The sequence below is a fragment of the Terrapene carolina genome, unplaced genomic scaffold (genome assembly GCF_002925995.2).
Source record: "Terrapene carolina triunguis isolate 2854851 unplaced genomic scaffold, T_m_triunguis-2.0 Scaffold714, whole genome shotgun sequence".
In the NCBI taxonomy this organism is placed as follows: domain Eukaryota; kingdom Metazoa; phylum Chordata; order Testudines; family Emydidae; genus Terrapene; species Terrapene triunguis.
The window spans coordinates 12098736-12123269 of NW_020665065.1; the positions used below are offsets into that span (position 1 = coordinate 12098736).

The following is a 24534-nucleotide window of genomic DNA, read 5'->3' on the forward strand; positions in this document are numbered from 1 at the left end:
CAGTCCCTTGGCAGCCAAGTCATTTGCTGCCATCCGTGTTTTAGCCACTGTGCTGTATAGACCTGTCCTGAACAGGGGTTCGATGTCACAGGGTTAGTGCTTAAAACGCAATCAGTCACCTGGATTCCTGTCTGCATTAGCACACCCCCACACCATTGCTATCTCTGGTGGAGCTGCCCCAGGGAGACACTCTATGGAAATAATCCTAGTGCTGACGCAGCCCTGGATTATAAAGTCTGCAGGGCAGAGCCAATTTGGGTTTTGTACAGGGCCAAGCACAATCTCTTTGGGGCAGGCAATGTCTCTTCATTAGATATTTGTTCAGCTCCAAGAACAATAGGGCCCTGAGCCCTCATTTGGGTCTCCAAGTGCTACAGTAATACCGATAATAATTGCAGACCCTTAACAGATAATAAATAAAACAAAGGTGATACATTTGCTATGAGGATTGTCCGAATGAAGCTGTTAATTACACCCTTGTAAGAGTTGGTGGTTGGTATTAGGGACCAGTCCGGCAAACCTTACTCAGGAAGATAGTCCTGCCTCACCTGAGAGATCCCGTTGAATCATGTGCCCAACCTGGGCTACAGCCCTACAAGGCCAAAGGCTGTAGCACAATCCAGGAACCCCATAAAAACACAATTTGTTACTGTTACCAGATGACCAACTTGTGTTGGGAATGTGTCAGCTACCACCATTCTGTACCATGGTCCCGCAATCCTATGTGGCCAAGATTTTCAAGAGTGGCTACTTGTTGTGGCTGTCTCCATTTTCAGGAGTCCAACTTGAGAGACCCTGATTTTCAGAAGGGTTTTGAAAATCTCGGCTACAGATTTTTGTAGTGTAGACAGGGCCTCCGCGTGAAACAGGGAAATGAGAGCTTAAAGAGAAGTGGATCCTAGCTGAAATGAAATGTGGAAGTAGTGAGTCATGCTTCGGTCTCTTACACAATTGAAGTGGTGCAATCTGGGAGAATTCGGGAGTCTTTTTTGGTTCATTTTTGCAGTTGCTCTGACCTGTATGTACAGTCAAGCTTGTTCTGGTGCTGGAAGTGGCGCAAAAGCCTGGGCTTACTAACACACATCCTGCCTTGTATGTTTCCGAACAGAACTAAATAGTAATAGCTACAATGTTTGGCATCTACATCGTCCTGGTGAGCCTCCACCTCCTTTGCTGGATCTGTTATTTATAATCTACACAATTCCCTGAGCGGTTTTTACTAGATTAGCAGTTTATAAATAATAGATAGTTCCAACTTGGGCATTTAAGCAGCACTTTCTACTCAGATATACCAAAGCGCACTACAAACTCAGCAGCCAATGGGACTAGAGACACAATGAAGGACCGGTCACATGAGCAGGATACAACTCTAAACTGTCCCCACCACAGATTTTCCAACACCAAACTGACTGCCCACCAACGGATAGCAATCTGGTGTTGCAAACTTCCAGATAGTGATCGGCACCTGTTTCTCTACTGTCAGAGCAGCTCTCATCTTGGTAGCTGTAGGGCTGGGGTGAGCTCAGCACCCAGCTCCAGGAATGTGGCCTTCTGCATCTGAAAGGTCTGCAGCCACTTCTGGTGGTCTCAGATTTGTATCACAATCCAGCCTCACAGCTTGGTGCTCGTTGTATGGACCCAAAACTGCCGCTCCGTGTGCCGTCGCTCAGTGAATGTCTGCAACAGGTGGTCAGCTTCATCCTCCATCTGTATCTTCCACTTGTCTTCAGTATCCCTGCGGAATGTCTGGCTGCTACGGTATCCCTTGTCCTGTCCTTGAAATGGACAAGACAGCTGCGTTGATCAGTGCGGCATCTAGGTTTCTGCTAGTGAGACGGAGAAACAGTGGGAAAGAGTAGATTATAAAACGGGACAGATCTCTGGAAATTTGTCCCCAGACTTGCACAATTCCCTGGGAGGGGTGAGGCTATCCCACAATACACGGCGACAGCCCCATAATACACAGCAAACATTTCTACAAGTTAGCGCACCAGAGAGCAGCGTGGGGGTCACTGGGATCCTACCACAGGGCCACATGTCTTTTGCCGATACTGCCTGTTTCTGTGAGGACACGCTGTACTGGCAAAGGCAGCCCAATGTGAATGCACTCTGCCAAAATAGCAATGTCCGTAGCACTTCTGCTGCTAAAACTTTCTAGTGTAGACAAGGCTTCTCCCTACATACGTGAACTCCTGACCAATCAAACGCAGTAAATCTTAAACAAGCCCGTGCAGCCCCACTGTCCCCTGCATGAACACACCATCGGTGTTTTCCATTTATGTATTGATCAGACACTCCGGTGATGATCTATGCCACTTTGCCACATATTCTGACTTGGTCTCCTTCTCCCAGCCTTCTGTAGATATTTTGCAGTCAGTTCCAAGAGCTACCGATTGGGCAGCCCTATGGTTTCACATTGCATTGCATAGAGTTAATCCCATCACTTGAGTCTCTTCTACTTGCCTCTCCACATACACAGAGGGACTGATCCAAAGTGCAAGTAAAGTCAGTGGGTAATATCTTTTGTCATGAAAGCCAATGGGCTTTGGATCAGGCTCATATAGCAGGAGCTGTACTCTCTCACTGGGTAGGAATTCCTTGTAGGGTAAATGCCTCTTCTGGGAACTTGCTTTTCAGAGGATTTGAATCCTATTCAGGGGACTTGCTTTACTTCTTTTTCAGCCAGCGTGATTAGTGATATCAGGTGGCTCAGTTTACAGTTGTACAGTCTTGGGTTAGTTATATTGCTGCTCTATATTATATTGCTATTTACCTTAATAAACCAACTGATTGAGCCAATGTATGCAAACCCTCTACTTGTACTGAGATTAATTTGGGGAGCAGCTGGGACTTTTTAAAGCAGAGAGAGAGCAAGACTGAATGTCCTTGAGTCCTAAAGCAGGCTAGCCACTGAGGAGAAGAGGTATTTCTCTAGGTCAGGAAAAGGATTTATCACCCTTTCGGCTGGGGCCCTCAGAACTCAGGCAGCAGTGGAGGGACGTGCAGTGACATTCGCAAGGCCCTGGTCCTTTAGGAATATACACACCAAGAGCTTCCAAAAGGGTCTGGCCTCGGGCAGGATGTTTTTTTGCCCGCTCGCTTTTAAACAATAGCGTTTGCACCTGCAAAACTCTTTCACTGTCACGTTTGATTTGCAAGCCAAGAGGGACGGGAGCAGCCATGCGAAGGGGCAGTGCACAGAACGCCATGTCAGTGGGTGTGTGCGCGCTACCTGCCTGGATCCCAAAGGTCACCTTGGAATATTGAACAGCATCTGATGTGCACGGGGCTGGTGGGCAGCGGGGCCGTGGCATCCTCCCTTACCACAGTCCCTGGGGCAACCGGGTCCCCAGCCCCACTGCCCAGCCTCACCACTGCCTCTGTCCAGCCCCAGCCCCACTCACTATCCACCTGGGGTCCCTAGGTCATTGCCACACATTTCCTGCTCCCCTCTGGCCGGGGTCCCTCCCCTCTTGGGGAGGGGGTTTCATTTTCCCTCTTGAGGGGTGGGGTGACCGATCTCGGGCTGGGCGGCGGCTCTGTGCATCCCCCGGCAGGGGCTAGCCCCGGGGAGCCCCTGACCGCCCCAGCTGCAGGCAGAGCCGGGCGCGGGGCTCCCCCACCGGTACAGAGCCAGCCCAGCAGCGCCCGGCCCCTCCCCGCCGGCCCCACGTGAGGCGCTGCCCGCACAGTCACGGGTGCAGGGCGGGGCCGCGGAAAGTTTGGAAGCGGCCGGGGCAGGCGCCCCGCGAGCATGGAGGTGCCCGCTGTGAACCTCAAGGTACCGGGGCGGGGGGACACCGAGGCTGCGGCTCAGCGCCGCGTGGGGGTGGCGCCGGGCGCTGGATCCCCCGGGAGGCTGCGGAGGTTGAGCCCCCCCCCCCCCGCTCCCAGGCATGTGCAGGGGGGTCTCCGTGCAGCGCCGAGCACCCGGTTAGCGTAACCCTCCCCCTGCTCCTGAGCCCACGCGAACAGCGGGGCTGTCCCACGGGCACAGGGCACTGAGCGGTGGGGGGAAAGGACTAAGCCCACTTGGCCTCTGCAGTCCAGGGGTACCGCTGCACAGCCCTGAGCCCAACCCCCCCCCCCCCCCCCGTCTGACTCGGGGCCCCAAGCACTCAGGGCCTCTGTTCCTAAGGACGCTGCTAGGGAGGTGGGTCAGAGCCTGGGTCACCCTACTTGGGTCCAAACTCTTGTCATTTTTTTACATGTAGACATAGCTCAAGCTGCAGACCCAAGCCAGCAGGTCTGTGTTGCACAGTAGGGCTGCGAGACCCCAGCAGCTGTTAAGCCCATGTTTCCAGGGCAGTGTGGATGCTCAAACCCTGGCTTGGAAATACCAAACTCACAAGCCCAGGCCCCACAGACCCTGGTTTACAGTGCAGTGTAGACATGCCCCCAGGGATTACCCTCTAACCCCATAGATGAGGACACTTCAGACAGGAGGGTGGCTTTTATTTTGACAATCTCCCTGTAAAGGTCCCATGACTCTTGACCAGGCATTTACCCAAGCAAGGGTCAAAATTCCCCCTCTGCTGTAGGCTGCACTGGAAACAGATGCCCCTGGCTGTGCACTCCAGGGAGAGCTGCATTCACACGGTGCAGCGTGACTTGTCACTCTCTCGCTGACATTGGACGTTGGTTTTATCAAAGATAGTGACTCATTCTCCCCTCAGAGGAGCAAATTTTTCTGTGGCTCAGGAGGGAGCTGTGATCTTGGGGGATGGGTGCTGGCTTTCTCGCTCAGTCTGTTTTTGTTGTCAAACCTTTGCAAGAATCTCCCCTGGCTACAACTGGTGGTGCTTCTAATTTGACCTGTTCCCACCAGAAGCTAGGAGGCCAGATGTGGTGCTGGGGTGAGAAACTGGGTTAGGACTCTGTCCTAACAGAGCATGTGCCAATTGGCTTTGGAGAGAGTGCAAAGAAGTTCCTTAAATTCTGTTACATTCCTGTCATGTATTTGTGCCACCCAGGACAGGGGCTTGTTGTGCCAATCATCAGAAAATATGCACGTTTCCTACAAGGAAGGAAACTAAGTTTCCTTCTTGCAATATTAACCCAGTTAGTTATTAACCCTGTTATGCATTTCTGATGTACCCAAAGCTCCCTTTAACTACAGGGCAAGTTCTGGGGGCAAGAAGACTGCAGCAGTGACAACTGGTTAATTAACCGTGTGTTTTAGCTGCCGACACTTGATCCAGGATAAAATTCTGCACAAGTTTTCAGAGTCAGAATAGGCTTGGCTGCTGTTGGGCAGAGCATTTTAGGAAGTGAGCCAAATATCCTGGCAGTTTCTGTATAGCTGAAAATTTTTTTAAATGTGTAGAGCATTGTTTCTAATCTGCAGGGCTTGAAACCTTGACTGGATAGCTAGTGGCCAGAGACAGATGCCCATGAGTGGCCTCTCCCAATATGGATCAGAGTCAACACCTTGGTGAGAAGCCCGTCCCCCTTGGAGAAATCCCAGCTGCTGGGAAAGGGGAGGAAGCTAGAATTCCTCCGGGGGGGGGGGTGAGTCCTTGGACTCTGCCCAGGGACTCTTTGAACTGGTGTTTGACTTGGCTGTCTGATGAATCTGCATTATGCATCCGAAGAAGTGGGTTGTAGCCCACGAAAGCTTATGCTCTAATAAATTTGTTAGTCTCTAAGGTGCCACAAGTACTCCTGTTCTTTTTGATGAATCTGAGGCCTTCCGCACATTTTCACTGCTGTAAGAGAGCAGAGCCTTTCTCCCCAGAGCTCCCTGGCTGTTAGGGGGTGTCAAAGACTAGTTTATCTTTCCCTATCCTCCGTTTTTTTTTGGGGGGGGGGTGTGTGTCCTGTTCTGCATAAATATCTTCAGGCCCTTCCTCAGCTTCTTTTGCCCAAGCTGTAGCAGGAATGAAATTGATATGGATCTTGTCATTTTTGTTGCTGTCTGCAGGGTTATGAATAGCTGTGAAATTAAGCAGAGTCTTGTTAATTTTACTTGGCTGACGCTTGAGGAAGTTAGGAGGACCAGCACTGGAGCGGTCAGTCCGCAGCCTTGGGAAAACACCACTGGTTAAGTTTGCATCCAGAAGGCTGGGTTCACAACCATAAAGTCTAGACACTTTTATGTGGCGTGTTAAAATGAAAGTTTAGATTTTACTGATTCGTGGCTTCCCGCTGCCCTCTGCAAGGAAAGCTTTTTTCACTTGCTAGAGGCAAGTAAGGAAATCGTGTTTTCAAGCACTGATCATGTAGATTGCACATTCTGGTGTTTTTAGAACACTGAATTCTGGGTGACTTTTACTATGGATAAGCAGGGCTGTTTGAGAATTTCTGGCGCCGGGTAACACTTGAAAGATCTTGCTCTAGTCCATGTTTTTAAAATCTTAACTTTATTGTCTGAGCACCACAAACACAAAGCATAATAGTGAGAAACAAGGACATCCAATTAAGATAGTAAAAAAACCATGCACTAAATATCTGTTGTACAATGGACAGGGGGGAAAGCTGTTTTGAATTAAATTTGTTTCTTTAAAGTTTGGCTCAACTAGGCCCCCTGGGGAAGCAAGGGCCCTGGGAATTATCTTGGTGGCTTTTTTTCCTTCAGTGACTTCATTGGCGCTGGAACTAGAGGTGCGGGGGGTGCTGCAGCACCCCCTGGCTTGAACTGGTTTCCATTCTATACGGGGTTTACAGTTCAGTTCAATGGCTCTTAGCATCTCCAGTATACAAATTGTTCTAGCATCCCTAAGTGACTTGTGAAAACAAGCAGAGAGACAGCAATACAAACTGATATCTGTTTATCTTCAGAGTATGTGCTGTAGGAGCTTCCCCCTGGTGCTGCCCTTCTATTGTATCCCATCAAGACTCTGGTGGGAGGATGACCAGAGTTCCCTGTATCTATTCACCCTTGTTGTCTCTGTTGAACCTGCCAGTTGTGTTGTGGATCCTTATCGTATTACAGTAGCGCCTAAAGGTCTTATTGTGGCAGGAGCCGAACAAATATATAACGAGAGAAATCCCTGCCCCAAGGAGCTTACCATCTAAATAGACAAGACAGACCGAGGGTGGGAGGAAGGAAATATTATCCCCACTTCTCATGTTGGGACCTGATCGAGTGACTTGCCCAAGGTCACACACAGGCAATCGGTGGCAGAGCTAGGGATTGACCCCAGATCTCCTGAGTTTCCAGTTAGTCTTTAACCGAGTGACCATCCTTCCGTTCAGCCTGGAAGCCTTTAAAAGGGAAGTGTGGGTATAAGGGCTCATCCAAAAACCTTTCTGCCTTTAACGTCTCTGTCACTTCTAGACTGATGCTTAATAATGGAGTTTGTTTCCTTAGAAGAAGAAATTTCAGCCATCCGGGATTAAATCCTTGAGCAAAAAGAAGGGAATTAATCCTTCCCACATACCCCTGTAAGAGCTGGCCTGCAAAGTGACTTGTGTAATTTGGCATAGGCAAAGATACCATTAGAAGAAGTGTAGTTCTGGCACCATATTGATTTAAGATGCCGCTCTGAACTGGACTGAGACCACAACTAACCTCACAGCTGTCAGAGAAGGATATCTTGTCACTACCAGCCAAGCCTAGTAACCAGGAAGGAAAAGGCCCCATATCGCATTGCCAATCCCCTAAAACTGTCAGTCCTGGAATAGCAAGGTTCTGACCCTCCCTCCCTCATCTGTGTGGCTAAGCATGCCTCCTCATTTAATAACTGCAATATTGGAACAGACAGCTTTATGGGGAGGGGGGGAGAAGCTACCCAATTATGTTAAATGGTGAGGCTTTAGGGGGTCTAGTGAGTATGTAACATGCAATTAAATTTTACATAATTAAGAACTGCTCTGATATTGCGATAGTCTCTGGAGTAAACACTATTTGCATGTCTCCTTTTTATACAGGCACATCCTGTATTTTACTGATTAGCAGCTTCCGTTTGGTCTCCAGGGTGAAATGGGGGAGAAGCAGCATTTTGTAGCTTTTCATGAACAACTGAAATAAAAATCAATATTAAAAATCTGTTTAAATGGCTTTTGATGTTGTGACAAAATCCAGCCTACCCAGCGTTAATGCTTAGTCCCAGTTATGCCAAGGTATTGCATCTATACAGGAACAATATGGCATCTTAAGCCGTACGCGCTGTGATATCTAGGCAGAACGGGGTAAGTTAAGGATGAGGGGCTGCTCTTCATTTTGAATTTCCTGGTTTTTGCTTGTTTGTGTTGCAGCTTTATTGGTTATTCCCATTTTTAAAAGCAACAGTCTTTGTGTTAAACTAGAGAGTGGAGGAAAGGTCTTATGACCGAGGCACTGTGCTGAGATCCAGAAGAGACCGATAGTGTCTCAGAGCTGTCAGTTTGTCCTGTGTTTGCACAGCCCCTAGCACCATGGAGTCCTGGTCCCTGACTGGGGCTCTTAGGTGCTACAGTAAAACAGATAAATAATGACCCTGGATTCAGTTCCCAGCTCTGCCACAGCCTATGTCCGTGACCGTGGGCAAGTCACTTCACTTCTCTGTACTTCCGTTTGTAAGGTGGTAATGCTACCACTTCCTTTTTCCATCCTGTCTCTTAGATTGTTCTCTGAGGAAAGGATGGTCCTTTATTGTGTTTATGTGGTGTCTAGCACAAGGCCGATCCTTGAGGCCTCTAGGTGCTCCCGTGAACAAAGAATGACACTTTAGTGTATGCGCTACATATTAGATGGCTCAGTAAATGCAATGAGATAAGAACAGTTCTGCGCCCAATCCCTACAATATCTAGACATGCCAAAACCGTTCCTAAATTTGAGTGTAATGCATGTGGACTGTAAGGGCTGGATAGAGACCCACTGACACCCGTTGAGAAGTCCCAGTGATTTCAATAGGACGATTGCTTTGCATAAGTAAAGGTATTGCCACGGGGCCCTAAATGATGAAGCGCGTTGGGGTTGATGTAATTTTCATTAAGCACCTCTCTCATACGATATCTTTAGTGATTGAAAACTTTGAAAGGAGATCTGGAACCAAGTGTTGCAGTCAGTATGAGCTAATTGATTGCATCTTTGATTTTTTTTCCCTGTGGTTCCACATCAAGGCTCATCATGTTTTAGAGAGAGTCCCACCCACACCTTGTACCAATGGAACATGCGTCCTGTATTTCTCTGCAGGCCAAACGTGTCTTAGGGAGCAGTAACGGAGCACAAATTGTTTGGACTCAGCAGGTTCCGTGTGTCATTGTTCATGCTGCTGTTCATTCAGAAAGAGCGAAGCTCAAAACAGTTGGTGGAAGCTCACAGAGGGGGCCCAGTGCACCTTTCCCAGCTGTAAATCAAATTAAACACAAATGGAGAGAACATATCCTGCAATGGATGGAGAATAAGAGTGTCTCCTTGGTTACAGAAAACCACCCGGAAGAGAATGCTTGTGCTGCTCATTTGCTTTGTTGTAAGCCCCTAGCTTCTCCCATTTGCCTAATTAAACACAATGGTCAGAGCCCTTCAGGTAAATATTTGTATTGTGACAGTGCCTGGAATGTCACTGCCATGCAAGGAGTTGGGATCTGATTGTTCTATTCCCATTGACTTCAGTGAGAGTGGAGGGAATTCAGCACCTTGCAGGATTGGCCCTGGATTTTTTTAGCAGGCATCTGGGAGACTGAATGTCACTGTTTCCCTCTTCAGACCTGGCAAGGTTTCGCTGGGGCTGAGCACCGCCTCTGAACAGAATGGCAGGAGGGGAAGGGAGAAAACGTATTAAACCCTCTGCGCCAGCAGGCAGGGACTTCAGCTGAGGGCTGATACAAAATGGCCTTGCAATGGGAGCTGGGGCCCCAGGGCAGGAACACCTATTTGGTGGCGTTTTAAATGTGCTGATCAAGTGTAGATCAGATTGCCAGGCTTTCTCGTCAAACTGTTTTCTGGTTCCAAAGTCAATAACCCATTTAAAAATCCTAACCGGGCCCTGAATAACCTGCTCAAAGAGGCAAGAACAGTAACAAATTGCGACCAGATCAAAAAAAGTCCAGCAGCAGAGGCCAAGGGAAATGGCAACGTCCATTCTGCAGCTGCAAACCAGCTCTCTGAACTGGTGGCCTGGCTGGCACTCTTTGCTTTCCTTGCCCTTTGAAGCCAGTAAGTACCATTTCATTCCAGTTCTCCCCCCATTTATCAGACTTTCTGACCTGTCTTCTCTCTGCTCTCCTGCAGGCAATCGTTCTGGTGCACTGGCTGCTCACGACATGGTGAGTCATTTGTACACTGCTCGGACCTGGTGAGAAGAGGCGGTTCTTGAGGATCGAGAGTCAGCTCGTGATGGGTTGGGTCACAGAAGCTCCCTCAAGACTGTCACTAGATGTGCTGGGATCCCCCTGAGAACAAACCCTTCTGCCAGAAAAGGCTTCCCTCCACTCCCGTTTCTCAGTTAACTGGGACTTTCCCAGCACCCAGTATTCAGTCTTTCTAAACCCCGAATACATCCGTTTTACTCTGTATAAAGTCTATACAGGGTAAACTCATAAATTGTCTGCCCCCTATAATACTGATAGATATGCCCAGCTGTTTGCTCCCCTGGGTTTTAATTACTTACTCTGGGTTAATTACTAAACAGACATGATTTTATTAAGTATAACAAGCAGGATTTAAGTGGTCCAAGTAATAACAGATAGAACAAAGTAAGTCACCAAGTAAAATAAAGCAAAACACGCAAGTCTAAGCCTAATACATTTCAGAAACTGATTACAGATGAAATCTCACCCTTAGCTATGTTCCAATAGGCTTCTTTCACAGACTGGACTCCTTCCTAGTCTGGGCCCAATCCTTTTCAGATCAACGTTGTAGGTTATGGCCTGGGTCCAGCAATCACTCACACCCCCGTAGTTACTGTCCTTTGTTCCAGTTTCTTTCAGGCATTTCTTTGGGGTGGAGAGACCATCTCTTGAGCCAGCTAAAGACAAAATGGAGAGGCTTCCAGGGCCTTTTATATTCCCTCTCTCTTGTGGGCGGAAACCCCTTTGTTCTTCTGTGCAAAATCACAGCAACAAGATGGAGTTTGTAGCCACCTGGGCAAGTCACATGTCCATGAATGAGTCAACTTTTTTACAGGCCGATGCCATTGTTTACATGTTAGTTTGAACGTTCCCAGGAAAGCTCAGATGTGGATTGGCGTCTCCCAAAGTCCATTGTCAGTTAAGTGTTTCTTGATTGGGCACTTATTGAGAATAGTTCTTTCTCAAGAAGCTGACCAAATGCTTCACTGAGGCCAGGGCCGGCTCCAGGCACCAGCCCACCAAGCTGGTGCTTGGGGCGGCACCTGGAGGGGGGCGGCGCGGTGCTCCGGCCCCCGGGGAGAGCGGGGCCACGGCCGGGCTCGCCGCCCTCCCCCCTGCCCCATGACCTTTTTCACAAGCGGAGCTGGGTCCTGTTTGGGTGGCAGCATAAGGCAAAAGCCAATGAAATGTGTCTCCGAATGACTCGCTGTTGACTCTTCTCTCTGTCTTGGTCCTGGCTAGTGCTCCAGCGTGGTGCTGGGGGTACCTTGCCGCTGGGGGTGCTGTCTTTCAGACACAAGGTAAAAATGACAAACCACACGGAATTTAACGCTCGGCTGGTGTAAATCTGTGTTGCTCTGTCGGCTTCAAGAGAACAAGGTGGAAATCAGGCCCAGGGCTTCCTGTCTTTCTCCTACCTACTTACATGGCCTTGCAGGAGGGCTGCCACCTACTGAGCAGTCCCTTGTGGCTAGAGTTCCCTATGCGGTGGGCTCCCTCTGTTTTGCTCTCCCTTTTAGAGCCACTCACAGCCTCTCCACAGCCTTTCTTGTAAGTCCTGCCGCCCTCCACTTGGGGCTGCGTTAATGACCTCCAGCAGTTCCACCAGTAGAATCCCATCGCCACAATCCAACGGTTCACACTTAGCTCTGGCTCTTCTGCTGTCCACACACAGCTCGCTCTTCGCAGACTCACCTCTCATTGCTGTCTCTCCCTGGAGTTTAGCCTTCCGGTTGTGGCTTCCTTCTCTTGCTAGCATCTCCCCTGTACTGAGGAAGAAGGCTGTTTATATACTACCTGCCTCAAGAAAGCTCCTCCTGATTGGCTGGAAGAGAGGGGAGTCCTGACCCATCCTACACTACAGGGCTCCTGATCCCGGGCCCTTAAACCCCAAGACACTGTTCCTTTTCCTCCCATCAAACTCCTAATTCCCTGGGATCGCTTCCTCTCTTCTATTACCAGGGCTTTTCCTGAGCCTTTGCTCATTCCAGCCTCTTGGAACAGGGCCTTCTGGCCCCCTCTACTCTGAAAGGGCCAGTATACCCCATTATAGGCCCTCATCACTGTAGTATCTGAATACCTGTCAGTCTTTATAACCCCCCTGTGAGGTAGGGCAGTGCTATTAGCCTTCATTTCATGGGTGGGGAACTGAGGCACCAAGAGGCTAATGACTTGCCCAGGGTCACACAGAGAGTCCATGGCAGAGCAGGGATTTGAACCCAGGTCTCCTAGGCTGGTCCCTCACCGTGGAATGATCCTTTCTTGACCACCTCGGGCCATTTAAAAATCTCTTGTCATGGTTAGCACAAGCAAGATTAACTCAGCTGTCCTGCCCAAATTCCCTTGCACATGTATTAATGCATCTCTGAGGCATTCTTTGTCATGGTATCTGGATACGAATTGTATCAGTATGAAGTAGCAGAAGATTGCTCGGGATGGCTGAACAGAACTCCCTGCCAGTCTGCCACCTTTTAGATTTAAGATGCTACTCAAGAAGAATCAAACCAAGATCGCTGGGGCCAGTTCCACCAGCCACTTTCTTAGGGAGAGGCTTGCTGGAAAAAGCTGAGTTTTGCAGTGCATCCTGCATTACATCCCATCTATGACCCCTGTAGCTTTAATTGACTATAATATCCTTCACTTCTTGTTCTAAACTGCCTTCATGCTGTTGTGGGCTGCTAAACAGCTGTCATTTCCCCATGGAGGTGGCTGCATTTCAGTGATGGGTGAAGATCACACTATCTGTATAGGAGAGAGAGAGAGTGGGGCTGTTAAAGCACTTTGGAATCCGTCAGCATTAAAGGTGCATAATGAACGTAAGAAGCTGTCAATTATTTGATTTACACTGCAGCAGTGCTTAAAGGTCCCTGTGACAGAGAGTTTCTGTGGGGCCCATTGTATTAAATTTATGAATGGCTTATGTATAGGCTTGGCAGAATTCAATTTTTATCTTTTGATCATTTCAATAGGCAATGTCGATTATTTGAAGCATTTTTTTTAGATTTTATCAATTTAAATGCCCACAGTTTTGGGAAATTACGGGGGATATCAGACAATGAAGGGAGTCCGGTAATAATTATTCAATGGCGGTAGACATTGCAATTCAGAAAGCTTTATCACTTAAAACACAAGCTATCAACGTCGCATGTCAAAATATACAAAGTCGATATCCTTAAATCAAACTCAAGTAAGTTCTCAAGCAGCATTGTTCTTCCTTTGCCTAGCTGTACGTTTTGATTATCGTCGATGGAAATATTTTTTGTGTGTGTGTGTTTGCACGCGTGTGTAGTGAAATCGATGTTTATAAACATTTACCAATACAAATGGAACCTTTTCAAGCCTATTTATGTATCCATGTGGCCCAGAGATCGTACGCAATTCCAGGGGGAGGGTTACCAGCATTCCTCCAGGAACCAAAAGCAGCAGGGGGCGATTATGGTGAATCACTTACTTTGTAAACCCCTCCAGAGCAGTACCACCCTGAGGGAGGCTTGTATTCGCTGGGTCAAACTGGATTTTTCAGAGACCAACAGACCAAGAAAGGACTTTTGGCATAAAAAGGCGGAGTTTCAACTGACTCGGGGGTCTTCCTTCTGATCCAGCAAACGGACAGAACCTTCTGTCCATGGTGGGACCCCCACCCTTGCGGAAGGACTGGAAAGACATTGGCCTCCTCTAGGGCCCCATTAGACTGCTGGGTGACTCCTGGTATGTTTAGTGTGTGTGTTTAAGCCTGTTTATTGTTTTCATTATGTTTTCTCTATGATGCTTTTACCCTAAGAATAAACGTGCTTGTTTGAAAGAGCTGTGTGATAACTTGTAAGGGCTGGCAACACACTGTTCATAGCCCTTGAGGAGGGAGCAATGCATAGGGGTTAGGCAATCTGGCTTGCTGAGGATATCACAGTGTAAGGCAGGGAGCTGTGCAGCCTTAAAATCCCCTAGTCAGAAAGGAATGGGACAAGGCTCTCTGTCCAGAGACAGGTGATGGCTGGTGACCTGACTGGGCAGTCCTGGAGTGGACCATGAAGGTGGGGATACAGGTGCAGTTACCCTGAAACTGACAGTACCAAACAAGGTCCGGGCTCCATTGCGGTAGGTACGGTACCCGCACCTTGCAAGAGATGGTCTCTGCCCCATGCGGCTTGCAGTCTCAACTGACGTCCTCCTGAATCAAACCATTAGCCTAACTGTTGTCTGTAACTTTTATTTTTGTGTAGGCTTGGAAGCGTTAGATTTTTAGCCGTAAACGTCAATAAACATTGATTTCACCATACACACACACACACATTAAGGAACAAATCTTTCTATTGAAAATATAAATTTACACATAGGCAAAGTACGAAAAAGGCTGCTTGAGAACTTTAGGGTTTGATTGAAGGCTAAAATGTTGACGTAGGATATTGACAATTTGTGTTTTAACAGTTATACCGCTTAACTTTTTGAATCTCAACTTCTGGCATTAAATCATTAGTCCGACTCCCTCCATAATTTCCTGCGACTGTGGGAATTTAAATGGATAAAACTAAAAAAAGCTTAAAAATAAACATTGATATTAGCTGTTGAAATTATTAAAAAAATGAATTCTGCCAAGCGTGCTTATGTGCTTAGATTTTTAGATGTAAATAAATCTCCATAACAGGGTGGAGGTAAATATATATCTGCAATGGAGGCCAGCTGGAAACAGTGTTCTGAACAAACGTCAAGAGACCCTAAAGAAAAAAATCCTAACCCTTTGTTTGGAGGGGATTTGATTGCGCGAATTGCGTGCATGTGCTGTAGTAAATGCTTGAGCTTAATTGGCCTCATAGCTGATGTTGGGATGATAGATATAACTCTGGGAAAGGTTAACTGAGACTGCAGGGGAATCGGCTTCTTGCGGGTGTTGGTGCAGAGACCCTATAGTAGCAAATAGAGAGATCTTGTAGTAGTAATTCCTGGCTCTTACCCATGGTTGATCCAGAAAGCCTATAATTCCTATATATGCAGAGTTCTAGGGATGGGGAAGTAATCTCTTCATATTGCTGGAATCAGTTATGAGGATAACCCCGGAGTCTTACGTGCAGGGGAAATCCTGGCATATTGCTGGAACAGATCTAGCATTCCGTATTGAAATCTTGCAACACACAGATCTAAGGGGGTTGAGTTCCAGTGGTTAAGATCACACTCGTCACGCCAGACATGTTCTGAATGTTTTTTTTGTGCCTTGTTTGCCAGGGGATGCTGGGTGCTTCCGAACTCCTACACATGGGGAAACTTCACCGTCCTGGCTGTGGGGGTTTGGGCAATTGCTCAGCGGGATTCCATCGATGCAATAATCATGGTAAGTCTGGGGGCAGGCACCTTCCCGAACGGGCTCTGTAAGAGGGTGTTGTGGGGAAGACGTCACTGCTTTTAAGGAGAGAGTAGCAAAAATTCCTGAGCGTCTATTCCACTTTTCAACTGTGCTTGGAATTGAAAAGGGCACTTCCGACTCTCAAGCGGCCAGATTTTCAGAATAGCTCAGCTCTCATCTAGGCACCTAACTGAAGGTCAAATGTGCTCAGCACCCATTGTTCCTAATGGGATCCGCTGGGTGCTGAGCACTCATGGCCTTTACTGGATGAACTCCTTAACCTTGCATCGTGTTAAACTCGCGACAGAAAAGATGACGCCGATGCCACCAGCACCGCTTTAAAACAAACCACAGTGTTCAGCTTGTTTGTAGAAATAAATTGGACTGCCTCTTTGAAAGGGACACGTTCTAATTAAAAAAACAGTCTCTCAACTTCTTGCCTACTACTGGTAGAAGTAAGACCTAAGATGACTATAACTAAAATATATTGGAGAGAATATTTTCTCCTTTTTAAGTCTTGTGTATTTGACAGCATTTTGTCTGGTCAGTTTCAGTGTTTCCCCTTGATATGCAGTTTGTCCTGTTGTTCCCTCCCATTTGTGTAGGCCTTTCAGATGATAAGGGAAATAAATATGTTTTTTTTAAATAGGAAATTTGATTGTGAAGGCACAAAAATTGGCAGGGGGAGTTAGGCAGGTGTAGGACAGGGAAAGTACTGTTAACTTTTTGAATTAACTAGGCCCTAATCCTGCAAAAACTTTCACACCTACTTCTCTTTAGGCATTGTGAGTGATCTTATTGAAGTCTGTGGGATGAATTACAGCAGTAAAGTTAAGTATGTGTATAAGTCTGGTGTCCACAGTTCATGAAGGACGAATAAATTGAAGAGGGTTCAATGCAGAGCCAGGAGAATGCTTAAAGGATTAGAAAACCTGCCTTATGGCGATAGACTCAAAGAACTGTTTAACAAGAGAAAATTAAGAGATGACTTGATAAGTTTATAAGTAGCTACATAGGGAATACATATTTGATTATGGGCTCTTCGGTCTATCTGACAAAGATCTAACAAGATCCTATGACTGGAAGCTGAAGCTAGACAAATTTAGACTGGAAATAAGGCACACATTATAACAGTGAGGGGAATTAACCATTGGAACAATTTACCAGTTCTCCCTTAGAGACCTTTTTTAAATCAAGCCTGGATGTTTTTCCAAAAGATAGAATCTAGTTCAAACAAGAATTATTCTGGGTAAGTTCTATGACCTGTGTTATGTCAGAGGTCAGACTAGATGATCTGGCCTTGGAATCTATGATACATCTTTACAGAATGTCTGCAAAGAGCCAGTAGCTGGTTAACGTAATATATTAAACAACAAATGTTTGTATTTTATCAACACAGAATATTGAACCTGCAAATTAAAAGAATGTAATGTACTCTCTATGCTTGGGCTTGGATACCACAGTGAGGGGCAGCAGTATAAAAGCACTAGGATAGACCATTAATGCTACATGTTAACTCTCAGCATTTCACTCAGCTTTGGACAATGCAGAGAAGCGACTCAGTTTCACTTTGCCTCTCATGTGCTAGCGCAAAGCTACTGTTAGGGCCACAACCACTTTAGAGGAATATTGAAATCCTCACATACGGCATTCTTTTAAATCCGATACCACCTGAATCCCTCATTGGAACTGCTGAGTGCTACTGCAGTACAAATATGAAATGTGTGTCCACCTTAGACATGTCAAATCTCATTTCATACCAACGCTAGGTTTTTGGAACTAGCCTGACTTGGCAAAGAGTACCACCGAAGACTCTGATCTGCTCCCCCCCCCACCCCCCAGCTCAAAGTGCTGCATGTGTTTTAAAAATAAATCTCTCTCTCACCCTGGAAAATACAAACAAGAAGGAAAAAAGGTCTGAGACAGGTGAGGAGGAAGAATTGTAAATATGAGACCAAGAGTCGTCCTATTAGGAAAATCCATCTTTTACAGGGAAAAGTGTAAGGTGTTAAGAAATTAGCAGGAAGGGGGTGAGACACCTGTCAAGGGGGTGTGAATTCCAAATGCTAGAGGCCACCATGGTTACAATTTCGTGCTGGCCTGGAGGTAAGGCAAAGTAAAGCCGGTGGCGAGTGCAGATCTTCAAGGATGGAGATGCGTTACATCCTGAGACTCTGATTTCCATTGGCTTGGGCTGTTTGGCTGTTGGTGGTGAATCAAATTTCCAATCAATATCCTTGTGTTTCTGATTTCCAGTTCCTGATTGGCCTGTTGATCACGATCCTCCTGGACATCATTAACATCAGCCTCTTCTATCCCCGGCATAGCTCTCTAACTGACCTGGAACGCTTCGGTTCGGGCATGGCCATCTTCAGCCTCCTCCTCAAACCCTTGTCATGCCTCTTTGTCTATCAGATGTACCGGGAGCGTGGGGGAGAGTATGTCGTCAACCTAGGTAAGAGGCCACACATCCAGGTAGTCTGCCCTTTCCTGTTGTCAGTCTGGGCTTATCCTGCCTTCTGGATCCTTCACGTCTGCTCTCGGTCTGGGATACGCACAGCTGGATTCTGCCTGTTCTCGTGGGTCTCTCTCTTGCCCAGTCTGTGTTCTTGCCTTCTTGTGCTCCCAGTTTGTCTCATGCTTTGTGGGTTTTTTATGTTCTCCCTCTTTTCCCTTGCAGACCTGGAGTCCTCGTCCGACAGCCGCTTTACCTGTGACGGTATTGACTCCAGTGCTATCCCCCTTGTTCAACGTAACTGAGCTGCCTGTCTCCTCTTCCTTCTCCCTTAGCTGTGTGTGTCCCATGGCCGGGCGGAAGCCTTTGTGTCTTTCTTCCTCACCGACCAGTTCTGTTCCCGCTGGCTGTGACTGGGCAGAAGGAGGGAGGAGACGGGAGAAGGGAGAAATGAAGGCCTGTTGAGAGAATGGGGGCAAGGTGTGGGGGTTGGATGCCTTACATATGAGGTCGCATTGCCTAGACAACTGAGCATGGATATGAAAGTCTGGCTTCTCATCCCAGCCTTGCTGTGACACCTTGGGCAAATCGTTTTAATCTGTGTCTCAGTTTCCCCTTCTGAAACATGGGGCTAATGTCTACTTCACAGGGGGGAGGAGGGTGTTAGCTGCTGTGAAATGACCTTCTTCAGTGTGTACGGGGCAAGCCCTGAGTCTGAACTAGCTGGCTTGCAAATCCCCACTGAGCTGCTCTTTTGGGGCATCCTGCAAGTGGAGGCTGCAAAGCGAATTCCGGCCCTGTTGGACTGTGCCAGTCACTTGCCTTGCTGCTACCCTCCCCGCCACTTCCTGCAGAGGGTACCATGCACTTTGGAGCCTGCTTTTTGCCTCCTAAAAACCTCTTGGACAGCAGCTTTCCACCCTCGTCTCTTCGGGAGCAGCTTGGGCTAATGCACCACTCCACCGCCCCCGGCTCTGAACTCCCTGGCTGGTAGGAAAGTGGAGAGGTGTTAGAAGGTCCTTGCTTTGCTGCTTCTGTGCTACTACAGAGGATAAGGCCTCCCATGGAAGGGGGCACTGTAGAATCCAGAAGCTGGGATCAGCTTGGGCACCTGGGGATGCCAGCTGTAGGATTCCAGTCTCATCCCACCTAGTGTAATGGGGAACAGCTTTGATGCCTGCCAGTCTCGCTCCTGCCCCGTTCATGAAACTGCAAGCAGAATGCAGAGGTGCCAGTCCCTGTGGGTTCTCAGCAGTCTTGCCAGGCACTTGGGCACAAGCCACGTCCATCAGCTACTTGCTGTGCTTGTAACCCAGACTTCCCATCTACTTGCTTTCAGCGGGAAGAGTAGGTGTCGTTGAGCAATGAGTGCCGTTCCCGTCACCTCGCTAGGTTTTAGGGGCTGTCCCTTCCAGCCCAAGAGTGAGCCCTGCACGTGGATCTCGTCTCTAGCCTTACGCAGCTCCGTCACTAGACCGAACTGGATAAAAACTGTAGCACTAGTTTCCTGCACTAGCCCAAACTGGCTTCACTGCAGCCTTTCGGTGCAAGACGAGAGTCACTGATCCGAGGCTAACACGTTCACCAAACACCCCTTTCTGTTAGCTTTTCCCAGTGGCACCTTCATGCCACCGGGTCTGTTCCACTGCAGTGCAACTATCCCCCATTGTTCCACTTATGTATTTTCCTGGTCACTACTTAGTCAGTTTCGTTCCATGCAGAATAGCCGTCTGTTGCTTGGCAGCTCCCCCAGCCCCCTGCCTGCTTTCAGCAGGGGCTGTCACACGTGTCAGTGACTAGCATTGATTTAAATAATTTTCTAGCTCATGACAGTTGATCAGCCTAGATAGACAAAAAGCTTCTCTCTCTCTCTCTCGTCGCCATGAGGCTGCATCAAGGCTCTGTAAGATGCTTAACACTGCAAACCGTGTTCGTAACATAATCAGGGCACAGTTGTATTTTAAGACTGTGCCCAAGTGTGATACACTTTGCTGTGTGACTGGGTCCTCAGAGATATGAGGCTGGGCTTATTGGGAAGAGAGACTGATGGGTGAATCATGCGTTCAGCTCTTCACTCATTTCTACCAGCCAGACATAGTGCCCCCTGTATTCATTTATTGCAGCGTAGGTTCAGTCTCCCTGGCTCCCACAGGAAACTGTGCAAACAGGCCGAAACAAACTATTTCAGCAGCATTTCTACTGTGAGTAATTGTGGGTCTGGCTATTTGACTCAGCCTCGTGGCTGCAAAAGCAGTACCTCTCAATGAACGAAAAGCAGCCCTGGCTTGTTCTGAGTGAGGATCTAGAACTCATCACCACCACCTATTAAAATGATTTTGCCTTGGACCAACCCTTCTCCAGCTAGCTGTATGCATGCTCCTGGTACCCCTACTCCTTCCAGGAACTGTCTCGCTACATAAGTGTTAGGCCACTTCTTCATGAGAAATCTAGTTGGATTGGAGGACCCACTTACAGCGTGATTGTACTACACCAGTATTAAAACACCTGACACGCCGTTGTAACTGTAGAGGACCTTGGGGCACCAGTGTTTATTATTCAGCGCTAATGGCAACAGTGAGGTGTCTAGAATTAGCCATACTGCAGCAGCATGCTGGGCTGTCCCTTCTGATATCCTGCACCTGCCCATTGACCCTTTCTGCTTCAGAAAAACTCTGTAATGCAACTGGCAAATGGTGCCTTGCTCAGCAAGGAGGTTGGGTGAGGGAGTCCTTCCTGCCCCCAGTGCTCATTGTCCTCAGAAGGAAGAGTGCTTTTACTTGAATGAGCGTAATTACAAGTAGCATGTGTCACAAAATTCCTTAGGTGCAAGGAAAGCAAGGGTGCAATGAATGTGATGCAGCGCTGGACTGCACATTCATTTTATGTGACTTCCTGAGCTGGCGTTGTCTGAAAGCTTCATCTCTTCCTCCCCATGCAGGTTTCTTCAGCGTGGGCCGGGATCGCAGCTCATACCAGTCGATTGATCAGCACGATGCGCCTTGCCCGTACCCTGATCTGGACAGCAAGCCAGCCCCACATCCCTTCTGAGGCTCCCCCCCCCACCCTTGCCGGAAACAGAGAGCAGGATCTCACTGATGTCTCCCACCCAGCAACAAATTAAAAACTACCCCTCCCTGTTTTTTCCCCCCTATTGGAGTAGGCTCTAAAATGAGCAAGCAGCAGAGGATCTAATTTTACTCTCCTCCTTTTGAGCATCCATCCCTTCCTGAAGGTGTGTAGGTGGATTGGGTCCTGCAGTGAGTTCAGAATGTCCCAGAGAAGTCAGTTTAAGAACCATAGGTCTGTCTAACCCTACCACGCTCTGCCCCACAATGTCACTATTGTCTGAGTAATTGCAAGAACCTTCCCTGTAGTCTCCCAGATCCTGCATCACCGATACACCTCGCTACCCAAGATGTTCATGAAGAAGCTGGCTTAAAAGGCTCTTTTAAATGTTCATCTGATTGGGCAGCAGTCTACTGAGCCAGTGGGGGTGACCTTGGTCATGTGGATAAATCTCACAAGTGATTGCCGCTGGAGTTCACAGACACTCCTGTTTTAGTAAGGTTCGCTGGATGCGCATAAAGTTGTGTTCATGCGAGTAACTGCCCAGGCTAGCTGAGAGTAATTGCACACAGCTGGGCTGAGAGAAGGTGGGTCTGCAGGGCCAATGAATTCTTCTGCTCCCTCGGCCTAGTCTTGGGTTTTCATTTGTTGTTTGTATGCAGGTGGCAAGTCCACAAGGACACTGTGTGATGACTGTTACTTGTGCGTTGTAAATATGTTGTGCCTTAAAACACACTTTTTGCCTTCACTTGGCATCTAAATAGAACTAATTTTTTTCTAAAATAAAATGAGCACCTTAGCGCTGACCGAAGTGTATTAAAAATTACACCACTTGCCCCACTGCCTCATCTGTAATGTGGAAAATTCCTGATGAGTTAGAATTAAACCCAGTGGCATGGGAGAGGGGTAAAAGAAAGAACAGGCTTTTATTTCCACTCGGTTACTGGTTCGAGTCCAGCACAGGACCTTGTGGGGAAGTTTGCATTGTAGTTAATCAGGCTGGAGTGGATGATGTGTCTTTCTGAGACTGCCACAGAGATAATGGTCTGTCTCATGCCGATGTCCCAGTAGTGACCTTATAGCAAGTGTGAAAAATCAGGACAGGGAGTGGGGGGTAATAGGTGCCTATATAAGAAAAAGCCCCCAAACTCAGGACTGTCCTTATAAAATCGGGACAGCTGGTCACCCTTCCCAGTAGTATCCCATTTTAAAAAGATACTGCAAGTCCTCTAAACATCTCTTGTATTCTAGTTATTAGTAATCATCAGACTTCACATTTTTTCTAGTGCCTTTTGTGGAAAAATCTCTGTGGCTTACAGACCAATCACAGCATCCCTGGAAGGCAGGTGCACCGTATTCAACAGATTGCTAAAGGGACGCAGAGTGCCTAAGAGCCCGACCCCAGCTCACCCAGCAAATCAGTGGCAGAGCTAGTGCTAAAACCCTGGAATCTTGGCTAATGATTTACTCTAATAATTAAATAACACTGTTAAAAGAGACCCCTTATTTGAATATAAGCACAAGTGCCCTTGTATTCAGATATACTAGATTTAGCAAAAGTGAACAAATGTAGCATATGCCAGCACGCATACCGCTGCTGCGGCTCTGAATGCAGGCTTTATTCTGTGCCTGCAGGAGTGTACAAAATCCAGTATTTTCCAGAGATCCTCCTTTTTAAACTGACAGGATACCCTCAGACACAAATACAGAAGGTGGTCATAGGCAGCGAGTTATATGGGCCCGTGGTGTCCATGCTCCACCAATATTCAGGAATGTGGGCCCGGCACCCCCAATGTTTGGGCTTATATTTAATAAGAGCCGTCCTGTCCATAGGATGGACTGGGGCAACTGCTTTGGGGGGCCCCACACTTCAGGGGGATGCGGGGTCCAGGGCAGCTTGGAGGGTTAGCAGGGGGCCTGGCACCAGCAGCAGCGAGAGACCCCGGCCCCAGCCTGCCCTGCTCCCACTCCACCCCTTCCCCCAAGCCCTGCCTATTCCCACCCCTGCTCTTCCCCCATTCCACCGCTTACCCCAAGCCCCCACCCCGCCTCTTTCCGGATTCCGCCCCCTCCCACAAGCAACGCCAGGAGTCGGCAGGGCGGAGGGCGGCAGGCTGGGGCCAGGTTGCTTGCTGCTGCTGGCAGCAGGCCCCCCCCCCCCCCCCCCCAGGCCTCCCTAGACTGCAAATCCCCCTGAAGCGCAGGGCCCCCAAAGCGCGGGGCCTGAGGCGGTTGCCTGGTCAGTCCTATGGACAGGACAACTCTGCTTGGAACCGTTCTGGGCACCACCAAAAATTATACAAATCTGGTGCCAATGAAGGTACCAGGTGGAATACACCCACACCCCTTGATTTGCAGGGTTTCAGTTCTAAGGTGTTTACTTGCCCTACTTTCTTCATTATTGGCTGGGGACAGTTTTCTAGATTCAAAACAACTACACCTCTACCCTGATATAACACGACCCAATATAACACAAATTCGGATATAAGGCGGAAAAGCAGCGGGGGGGCGCATGCCGGTGGATCAAAGCAAGTTCGATATAACGCGGTTAAGATTTTTTGGCTCCCAAGGACAGTGTGTATCTTTGTTGCTGTGTTACTTATATTTCCTACGCTGCTGCCAAGAAATAATAGCAATTAAAAAACAGAGGCACAGCTTTTGTAGGACCAAGTAAAGCCAAGCCTGAGTGAGTGCTCCCTCTGGACCCAGCACCTTTCGCAGATAAAGAGAACCTGCAGTGTCTTATCTTTAAAATCTGGAGATTTTTAAAGCGGATCTGGTGATTTGGTGGGGAGGGTTCTGACTCATGATTTTTTGATGGCTGGGGGTTGGCAAGTTATGCCTGGTAAAGGCCCCTACGAAGTGGATGTTATGACCCTCATTCATGGATGGGGAAACTGAGGCACAAAGAGGTTTTTCTCTCCCCCCCCCCCCCCCCCCTCCCGGTGGTTTTGTTTTTAAACAAGATCAGGCAAGTCTGCTGCCCAAGCAGCTCACCGGAGGGCTTTTACCCCCGGGGCTCACTGAATTCCCACGCTGCTGTCCGTGGGCCAGGCCCCGGGGCTGCGGGCAGGAGGGAGGCGGCGCTGCGGAGCAGGGCCCGGCCCTTGGGAGCTCTAAGGGACGAGGGAAGCCGCTGCCCCCGGCCCGCCGAGCGTCGCGGGCTCCCTGCCGGGGCCCCAGCGGGGAGTCTCCGGCGCTACTCAGTCGTGGGTCCCGGCCCCCCCTCGCTCGCCCCGCCGGTGACGGGCTGAGAGCCGCGCCCGGTTCGAAAGGGGGCGGGAGACAGACAGACCGACCGAGCCAACGGCCGGCAAGAGGCGCGTCCCCCCAGCACAGACAGACGGACACCCGGTAGGACCCCCCCCCAACATAGACAGACAGACACACCCAACAGCTCCCCCCCAACCCCCAGACGGACACCGGTAGGAGCCTCCCCCGCCCAGCTGTCCAGACAGACAGA

General features: G+C 48.5%; 2 protein-coding genes across 2 annotated transcripts in view; both read left to right on the plus strand.

The window, feature by feature from the left end:
• Window positions 1-3706: 3706 nt before the first annotated feature.
• Window positions 3707-21877, plus strand: AGTRAP (angiotensin II receptor associated protein). Its single transcript, XM_024210626.1, has 5 exons — window positions 3707-3781; window positions 10157-10191; window positions 15433-15538; window positions 17807-18005; window positions 20944-21877. Exons 1-5 carry the CDS (start codon window positions 3755-3757, stop codon window positions 21051-21053), a joined length of 477 nt encoding a protein of 158 aa, XP_024066394.1. The 5' UTR covers window positions 3707-3754; the 3' UTR covers window positions 21054-21877.
• Window positions 21878-24375: 2498 nt separating this feature from the next.
• CUNH1orf167 (chromosome unknown C1orf167 homolog) overlaps window positions 24376-24534 on the plus strand; it is a 26660-nt gene continuing 26501 nt past the window's right edge. The window contains exon 1 of the mRNA XM_026660136.1: window positions 24376-24425. The gene's annotated coding sequence lies outside the window, so the exon portion shown is untranslated. The remainder of the gene's footprint in view (window positions 24426-24534) is intronic.

Excerpts from the sequence above, each read along its gene's own strand:
- AGTRAP (XM_024210626.1), top strand. The coding sequence starts at position 3,755 with ATGGAGGTGCCCGCTGTGAACCTCAAG. Across the intron at positions 10,192-15,432 it reads CACTGGCTGCTCACGACATG|GGGATGCTGGGTGCTTCCGA; the intron begins GTGAGTCATTTG and ends CTTGTTTGCCAG. Across the intron at positions 15,539-17,806 it reads CCATCGATGCAATAATCATG|TTCCTGATTGGCCTGTTGAT; the intron begins GTAAGTCTGGGG and ends TCTGATTTCCAG.